The 10,000-nt window shown below is 34.0% G+C and overlaps 1 protein-coding gene across 31 annotated transcripts in view; it reads left to right on the top strand.

Annotated features, from left to right (window-relative positions):
* Positions 1-10,000, top strand: part of LOC122258386 (uncharacterized) — a 127,598-nt gene that overhangs the window by 45,050 nt on the left and 72,548 nt on the right. For 2 of the 31 annotated variants that reach the window (XM_086546017.1, XM_043024397.2), the window contains exon 6: positions 6,784-7,846. The exons of 27 other annotated variants lie outside the window; for them this stretch is intronic. In XM_086546017.1, the coding sequence (XP_086402143.1) occupies positions 6,784-7,134 (351 nt within the window). In that variant the 3' untranslated portion in view covers positions 7,135-7,846. Of the gene's footprint in view, positions 1-3,247; positions 3,540-6,783; positions 7,847-9,094 lie in introns of those variants that run through there. 2 more of the 31 variants (XM_086546015.1, XM_043024328.2) reach the window with 2 other exon arrangements.

Raw genomic sequence — 10,000 nt, 5'->3', positions numbered from 1 at the left:
GTAACCTCAGAACTCACATTAAGAATCGTCATTAGAGAAGGCTGTGAGAGTTAAAATAGAGATCACTGAATATAGAATATGTGATGTTTTGTTTTTGTTTTTATAACTTAAGTTTTCCCCCATTAATCTCATATTTTTCCTTTTCAAGTTTTATTTTAAAGATTTTATTTTTGTTAAGTCAGTTAGCATTGTAAAGGTGTATATTGTATATATAGGTTTTCTTTTATAGTTATAATTGATAATATAATTGTATAACCTATGCCCATCACAATCATTATTACTGTAATTATTATGTGTCCATTTATTTTCACCTTAATATCTGTATACTGTTATATACTGTTATTATTGTTATAATTATTGTTGTGTTTGTCAAAAAGTAGTATTTATTGTCAACAGTTATGAGTGCATTTCTATTCAATGTTATGTGTTTGCCATCATTGTATAATTATAAGTCATGTTTTTTTGGTTTGTGTTTTTTTTTCTTTTGATATTACATTTATTAAATTGATACTGTGTCACCTGTATAAACTGTAATAATGATATTAATAGTTTCTCTGGGAATGTTATTTTGCATGAGTTCATTCATATTGTTATTGCCATGCTTTTGTTGTGATTATTTTACAGAGTACAATTCAATATTTACTTGTACTTGTTTTGGGAAAATAATACAGGATATCAGTTTCCTTATATATCTTTACCTGTGCTTCAAGTATATGATAGAGATGCATATGAATTAAGTGGATTTCTAAAGTAAATTGGCCAAAAAGTTACCGGTTTTAAATAGGAAAATCACTTATATAGAAAAGGTTAATAATAATAAGCCTAGTAGAGGATAAAAAAGGAAGAATTGTAGGGGATAAAAAAAAATGGAAGGGGAAAAGGATTAAACACGCTGTTTGTTTGGATAATTTTTTGTGAGTAAACTGAGTAAACTTTTTAAAGTCTTCCATATGCCGTCATTGAGTTAACATTTAAAGTGTGAGATTCAAGTGAGAAAGATTACTTAATTCTTCCTGCTTTGCTTGCCTGGACCTATTTGCTACAATAGATATCAGTGACCAAACTTTTTGCTTTTACATGTTTGCCCTAGCTCCCTTCCAGTGTGGCCTTGGTCTTATTCTTGAAATCTTCATATTTGTGGACATTTCCAATTAAATATGTTTTGAAAGCCCTGATATATTAACCCTCTCTGGATGGATGGTACACCACGGGTACTGCGCATTTGAGGCCCGCTCGCAGGGTGCTGTCACATGGCGTTGATTATTTAATTGATTTAGGCCTATGTGTTCGAGAGCCCTGGTATTACAACTTGCAAGGCTGGAATGCCCCCGGCATGAATGGGTTAATTATCTTCTTTTTTTATAAGTTGATGTTTGCTATGTTGTGTGAATCTGTCTTATTGGAAGGGGTAATTCAAAGATCCTATAAAAGGTAATTCAAAGATCCTATATTTGTTGGCAGATGTGAGGATTGTCTCACTATCTTGATGATTTTCACATTACACTAAATTTCAAAGATGCATGTAAATCTTCAAATAGTTATTTGGAAATTGTGTGCATAAAAAAGATGATGGCAAACTATGGGTCGTGAACATTTAATAGAAACAGAGAAAAAAAATAGAACAAAGAAATGTATTTTTTTTCACATAGGCAAAATATTTAAATGAAAAATTAATATTGTTTTGTAGTAGTTTAAAAATACCTTAACCCCAGGGGAAATTTGCTTGGATTTGTGTATGTGTGGGTTTACGGTTATGTTTGTAAGTGGATGAGTGAATGTAGGTTGATGTGTATGTTTATACTAAATATTACATACAGTTCTAGACAAAATTTTCACAACCTTACCCACAATATTGACTATTAGTTACTTTATTGGGAATCCTTGACTACTCTTTATGATATCTAGACACTTAGGGAAAGAAAGGGCAAGATACCTGAACTTCTCTGTGCCCACCTTACTACAGCCTGAAGCAGTGGCACTGAGATTTTTTTCTTGTTCTTTAAATCATGCTTGATGATGCTTTCAATGGTCAGGTCTGTCAGGATTTTTAACCACAACCATGCTTATCTTTATGGCCTATTTCCTTCAGTTGCTTTGTTGGGGACATAATAAATCATGCACAAAAAATTAAAAGCATAATGGAGCTTGCTTGGACATACAGGGAACTCAGTCACTAAGCAAGTAATCATCATGCATATGATGTAGATGTTAGTTGATAAGTCCAGAAGACATTGTCACAGCTCATTCTAAATTGAACCCGTTCACACTGGTTGATGTGTTATCATGTCAGTATAATATTTGGCTCTCCCTGCGTGACATTCTAGAACATCAAGATGTCTTCCTCAAAACTTTTGCATTTCATCGTTACACTTACATTTACAATTACATTTACATTTACTTTTACTTTTACTTTTACTTTTACATTTACATTTACATTTACATTTACATTTACATTTACATTTACATTTACATTTACATTTACATTTACATTTACATTTACATTTACATTTACATTTACATATATATATATATATTTATTTATTTATTTATTTATATATATATTTATGTTTATATATATGTATATTTATATATATACATAGACATAGACATAGACATAGACATTGACATATACATATACATATATATATACATATACATATACATATAAAATAAAAAAAAAAAAAAAAAAAAAAAAAAAAATATATATATATATATATTATATATATATATATATATATATATATATTATATATATATATATATATATAATTAAGTATGTATATATGTATGCTTTGTAAGAGAGTTTTAACTACAAGACCAATAAAATATAGTCTTAACATTTTCTAAACAGATTTTGAGTTTTATACCTCTAAAATGTACTACAGCAAAGTTAGATATGTTTATCTATATTTTTACTTACTACACACCTTGTATAAGGAGAGAAATTTGTTATTTATCTCTTTGCATGTCACAGCGCAAAGGTTTCATACTGTACATGATATTATTTTCCAACAAAGATCATAAAAGGTATGATAATGTATAATGGTCAGAGAAAGCATAAAAATTGCAATTTCTTTTGCACATTCTTTGTTGAATATTTGTTAATTTTGTCAGCAAAAGCAGCCATTCACACAGCTAAACACACACACACACATACAAGCATATTCATAGTCAATGAAAGTATGGTTGTAAAGTTATACATTTCATTGTTTATTATGATAGTGAGTAAGATGGGCGTCCCCAACAGGTGGGGCTGGAGAGTGACTGTCAGTGGACTGGAGAAAGAGGAGCTGCAGTGTCCAGGAAGATCCACACCACATCTGGCAAGATCCACCATTGTTCCTACTGTCCCTACAGTACTTCTGTTACAACCAACCTTATAAACCACATGCGTGTCCATACTGGGGAGAAGCCCTTTTCGTGCCCCCACTGCCCTTATCGTGCCAATCAAAGAACAAATCTGAAGACACATATCCGCAAACACACAGGAGAAAAGCCTTATGTTTGTTCCCAGTGCCCATATCGTTCTGCAAACAAAGGTTGTTTGGATGTTCATATTTTGACTAACCATACTGCTAAAAATTATGGAAAGTCTTGAATTTTTATTTGAAAGTAATTGTTCATTTTTACATGCACTGTCCAATATGATTTTCTTTTATAAGTATTCTTTTGTATTTTTTTATGGTTCCACAAGGGCTGTCACCAAGGAGACAGTTAGTAGGCCTTCCTGACCTCACCTGTTTACCCCTATTCCTTGAATTTTTAGGAAAAAACGTTTTTATTACCATCATTATTGATGTTAAATTTATTATGATAATTGACTTCTTGTTGAGCAAGCACTTGTGGAATCATTCATGTGTAAGACAGACAATTGAACAAAACCATAATGACCATTGGATGTCCCCAGGATGTCACTGGCATCAGTGATTTAAATTTAGTAAATGAAATGTTCCTACAGTTTAGTAGAAAAGAAGTTTTGGCAAAAGAAAGAGATTCCCCTTTGTCATTGGAGAGAGTTGTTGCCTCCAAGCTGAAAAAGGCATGATTTATGCATTCTTAATCATTAATCCATTGATGTTTTTTTCATTTATCTATTTTGTATTTTTTATTTAATGTATTTGATGAAACCATTAACCCATTCACGCCGGGGCTGCTGGGGTTTTCGAACGCATAAGCCTTACGCCTCGGGATTCTCGGGCCCACTAGCCGCGAGCCTAAGCTGTCCGCTCGCTCACCCCATGCGCCGGCTGTGACCAAATATCTCGTCACTGGCGTCTGACCCAAAAACCATGAAGCATGTCAGCACGTCAGCCAGCGTGAATGGGTTAAGGCTTTTTAAGATTCCAGTTATTTGAAAAATTATTTTTGTAAAATTCAATTTTATCAGCTTAATATGAAAATATACATTTAACCCTTTCAAGACAGTCTAGGTTGGTCATTGTAAAATGCTGTGATTTCTATTATTTTCTAAACTTATGGTATGACATTTGATATATCAACAAAGTAATACTAATTGCCATTTGGTATGATGTGTTAGTTACATAACTGAAGGAATAATTAGCTTATACTTTTAACAGAAAAAATGAGTGTGAAAGTGATACGACCATGAGAAAAAAGTTCTTAGGGGAAGGGTAAAGAATAAAAGTATGATTGTGACCATTGTACAAATATTAGATGTACTGAAAATTATTGGAAAATTTGATTATGAATTTGTGTAATGAAATACTTCTTAGAGTTTTGAATATAAAGAGAAAGAAAAGGTGTTATATATTTAAACTTTCCATAACCCACAAGATTGCTCCCGTAGACTGGAGACAGCTTTCCTTTATGTATGTCCAAGAGATGCCTCTAATATTACAGTAATGGTAATGATAGCACGTATTGTGGTTTTCGTGTCAGACGCCCGGGATGAGCTATGAGGGAAATCTGCGCGCTCGGGTAGAGCGAGCGGGCAGCCCAGGCTCGCGGCTTGTGCGTCTGAGAATCTCAAGGCGTTAGGCTTATGCGTTTGAGAACCCTGGTATTGTGACCGTGCAAAGCCGGAACGGCCCCGGCGTGAATGGGTTAAGATGAGGGTGTCTAATGCATTTTTGTATTTTGCAGTTTTTTAGGCTTGTTTAATTGTCTGGGCGAGAAATGAGCTACCAGAAAGTGTTTGTGTTACTCAAACACTATCTGGCAGCTGTAACATTACTTCTTGCCAGCCATCCTTACTTAGTGCCTGAGTCAGTGTTTCTCTGCTAACTGTATGAGTAAAGTGTGGAACTAAATTGCAGCCTTGGACACAGGGGTGAAAGTGATTTGATGTTTCTACATGGCTTAACAGAAATGCTATCCACAGTTAAGTGCAATAGTTGGTGTAAAGAACCAAAATTTATATATATAATGTCTTGGCTCAACACTTATAATGGCTTAGATAAGGTTATCTTAATATCTTCAGTTTACATCTGTTGTTGACACAAAAATAGCACAGGATTAAGCAGCCAAACATGGAATATAAAAAATAGTGCATAACTAGCAACAATTTTTGAAAGAATGAATGCTTGGAGATTGAGATTTAGGCTTTTATAAATGCTAGGATGGGACACTTTGTGTGACAAAAGACTCATGAAAGCTGACTATCTACTTTTTTGAAATGTGCAATTAAATAAGGTTAGCATGATAACTATGAGTGACTCCTGATAGGAAGCAATATTGCTAAAGGATAGGAAACCACTTTTGAGGACAAATGGGTAAAACTAATGGCTGTGTTTAAAAGAAATTCTGACACTGTAAAATGATTCCCAACACAACATTGTTATGCAATTATTCTTTATTTTCATTTGTAGTTTGCCAAATTTTGCAGAATTTCAAAAAATATTTACCCTATAGATAGTGCTATAATTAAAGTTTTTGCAGACTCATTCCCAGGAGAATTTCTTTGTGCTTTGACAAAAGTATACAACACTTTCTTTAAGCAAATGGCTGTATTTCCTTCCTGATGAAGGGTACAGGGTGGTATGGTAATATGAATGTTCCAGGAAACTGTAACTGTAACTGTATTAACCCTCTCTGGATGGGTGGTACACCACGGGTACCACACATTCAAGGCCTGTTCGCAGGGTGCCGTCATATGGCGTCAATCATTTAATTGATTTAGGCCTATGCGTTCGAGAGCCCCGGCATTGCAACTTGCAAGGCTGGAATGCCCCCAGCATGAATGGGTTAATATATGAACAAATTATACATATCAGTACAAAATTGTCTTTTTTTTTTGTTGAAAAGTTGTACTTGTTACATGGGATATATTAAAGCCAATGATTGTCTAGTATGTTTAAAAGTTTTAGAGGAGTAAGGAAAGGAGGAATATCATATGATATTGTATCCTGTTTTTACAGAGAAATTATAATTTTGTTATTGTTATATGAAATTTGAGTTAGGAAGCTTAAAACTTACTACATATGATGCTAGAGTTCTGTTGAATGATACCATTGAATATCAGTCATGCTCTTCTAAGGTGTGTAGAATTTATTGTAAATTTACGTTTTGAATGATAACTTCTGAAAACTTTATAGATATTTCTCTTGCCTTCTACTTATTCTGTGATGATATGGGTTTTTTACTTTTTATGTGAAGTAATGATAGAGTGGAGGAAGAGTCTTGAGCTACAAGAAAGTTTGGTTAAATTTGTTGAATCAGAAAGTTAAGAAATCATTGTTCTATCATGATCATCACCACATTCTTTTCAAATACTAGATTATTACATTAAAGTGACTTTCTTAGTAAGACAGACATCCCCTACAGGTAGGCCCAGAAAGAGAGTGTCATTGGAGTGGCTGGAGAGGACCTATAGAAGAAGTGACCAGTCACAACTCTAGCAGCAAGACATATCAGTGCCCCCACTGCCCCTACAGAACCCATATTACAACAAATTTCAAAAAGCACACTCGCATACACACCGGAGAAAAACCTTTTTCATGTCCTTATTGCCCATTCAGGACAAAACAGAAGGAGACTGTTAAAGCACACATTCGAAGACACACTGGGGAAAAACCTTTCAGTTGCCCTCACTGTCCCTATGTATCCTCACAGAAAGGAAACTTGCAGAGGCATATATTAACTAATCACACAAGGAGAAATGATAATGCATTTTGACTTAGCAGATAAAAGCTTTACTAAATTATGTCTGTTGTTTATCTTGCACTAATGTTTTACTTATTGTAGATGATTCAAAATCCTAATAATGAAGAGTTTTGTCCTCAACTTATAGAAGTGATCTCTAAGCTTGACACATATTTTTTGCAATGATGAATACAGTAGATTCCTGATTGTATTTAGGGAAGTTGATTTTGTTCCACCCTTGGTTTGAGAAGTTGATTTTTCCAGACATTTTTCACTTTACTACTAGGTTACCAGCCTGCCAAATATATGTAAAGTGACTGAAAAGGAGTCACCACCATTTTCTTTCATAGGTAAATGTATACCACAATTTCTTGATCAGTGGTACAGGGTGGTACGTTAATTTTAATGTTCCAGGAACCTGCACAAATAATATCAATCTATTTATATTAATACAAGAAGAAATTATACCATTTATCAACAAAATGGTATGTATATTTTTTTGTAGCCTTTTTTTTTATATTGTATTTAGGGGCTGGGTGTATTTTCAGTATTTTAAGCAACTGCGTATGAAGATGTAACCAGATAGAAATTGGATAAAAGAGAATATATGCAAGTTGATGATAAAATTATTCTTTCCCTGCTTTTATAGTAATATACTAAAAGTTAAGCAATGTAGGATCATAACATTTAAGGAGTATTTATTATTCTGTATCAAATTTGCATAGAATAAAGTGACTTTATATTAGTATTGATTTCTACTTTTTTCCTCTTTTTTTATTTATTTATGTTATTATATTCTATTTGTTTTCTGTGTGTGCGTGAGTGAGTGAATGAGTGTAATTGTTTGTTAGTTGTGTTAACCCATTCTAAATGGTCAGAATGCTGGGGTATTTGAATGCTTAAACCTAACACCTTGGGATTATCAGGCGCACGAGCCGCGAGCGAGTGTTGTACGCCTGCTCACCCAGCGCGCCGGCCTTGACTAAATATCTCGTCTCCGGCGTCTGACCTAAAAACCACTGAACGTGATAGCAAGTCAACTGGCGTGAATGGGTTAAACATAGTAACTGTATTTTGTCATTTTACCTTAACCCATTGGTCGTGGTTTTAATAAATTATGTATACAGTCCTGTGGTGGTTTATTTTAATGGCACGGTGCCATCTGAGTTTACTACCGATTCTGCCTTGACAGCAAATCATGCCATCTGCTATAAATGGGTTAATGCTGCTCTCACTAGTACATGTCACTGTATTTCACAATATATTTATTTTGTAAGTTGTAAAAAAGTTTTAATTCACAAAAAGATTTTGGTGCAAAATATCACACCATTTCATTTAAGTAAAAAAACAAACAAACTAGCTTTTGCTTATTTATTGAGTTAACTGGAGACAGCTGAAAAGATTTGTGGTATACTATATTGATAACACAATTGCAAAAATAAAGTTGAAATAAGGAATAGCTCCCAAAAACTCAAATATGTCTAGTTACTTGGGAAATTTAACCTACAGTTATCATACCGGTATACTGGAGTTTCCCTTGGCCTAATCCAGTGTGATTGATAGTTTATTAGTACAGGGCAACCTCAAACCTTATGTCAGATTACCAACTTAGAGTGGTTTTTGGTCCAGAGACATTTTCGTGAAACTGTGAATTCTGTCTTCCTTAGAGATATTGGCATAGTGCTATTTAGATATTCATTGTAAGTTTAGTAAAGATTGATTTTTGGGGATGCAAGCAGTCCAGTACTTTAAAGGGAGATAGACAGTATCAATAATCATGATAAACAAAACCACTTGCTTCTGTCTAGACGCAGAAAGAAAGAGAATAGGGATTAAAAAAGAGAAATCAAATTAATATCAGGCTAAAATCCAGTTACTTTAAATTGTAGTTGGTATTTGTAAGGACACGTTACCAGAAATTATAACTTGTATCTTACCTAAGAAATTGTTAGAATGATATTGTATGTCATAGTAAGCTGGGCATCCTCAACAGGTAGGGGCGGACTGTAGCAGTGAGATGATGATGTGGAGAGGAGCCCCAAGTGCTGGCAAAGGCCTCGTTCCCGGCGGCAAGATCCACCAGTGTCCCTCTTGTCCTTACAGCACCAATATTACCACAAATTTGAAGAAACATATTCGCATTCATACAGGGGAGAGGCCATTTCCATGTCCATACTGTCCTTTCCGGGCTATTCAGGAAGAAAATCTTAAAGTTCATATTCGCACACACACAGGAGAAAAACCTTATGCATGCCCCCACTGTCCATTTCATGCAAGCAAGAAGGCAAATTTAAAAAGGCATATAAATACCCATACTGGAGTTAAGACATTTAATTGTAAATATTGTCCATATCGGTGTCTGGACATTAACATGTTGAATGAACATTTGAAAAACCACATATAGATTAGTTGATGTACTGAAGTTATTAATAAAAAAGACAGTCTTCAAACAATAACAATTGGGAGAATTTTTTTTTTCCCTTCTTCTTTTACCTGTATTAATTTAGGAAAAAGAAATGTGATTATGAACCTTTGTTTATGTTTATTTATGATTATGATAATCATTCTGTTTTTTTTAGTATGTATGTATGTATGCATATAGAATATACAATTTTTGAGGAAGTCCTATATACAGTACAATTAAAGGAACACATCCATTTGTAGGAGGGTTCTTCTTGATACAGTTAAACAAAGGCTGACACATGTCCACAGACAGACGGACACATACACAGGCAGATTAACATGTCCACAAGCAGACAGAATCATTCACAGACAGACAATTGAACACAGACAGATAGATGAACACATGCAGATACATATGTACATACACATGGACTCATGCAGCTACCTCCCCCTCCACTCATACACACACACACGAGCACATTCTAATAGAAAGGGG

Source organism: Penaeus japonicus, unplaced genomic scaffold (assembly GCF_977035675.1).
Source record: "Penaeus japonicus unplaced genomic scaffold, GWHDUDI00000001_assembly GWHDUDI00000017, whole genome shotgun sequence".
In the NCBI taxonomy this organism is placed as follows: domain Eukaryota; kingdom Metazoa; phylum Arthropoda; class Malacostraca; order Decapoda; family Penaeidae; genus Penaeus; species Penaeus japonicus.
Note: the sequence above shows the minus strand (reverse complement) of the source record. Positions and strands in the feature narration are given on the sequence as shown.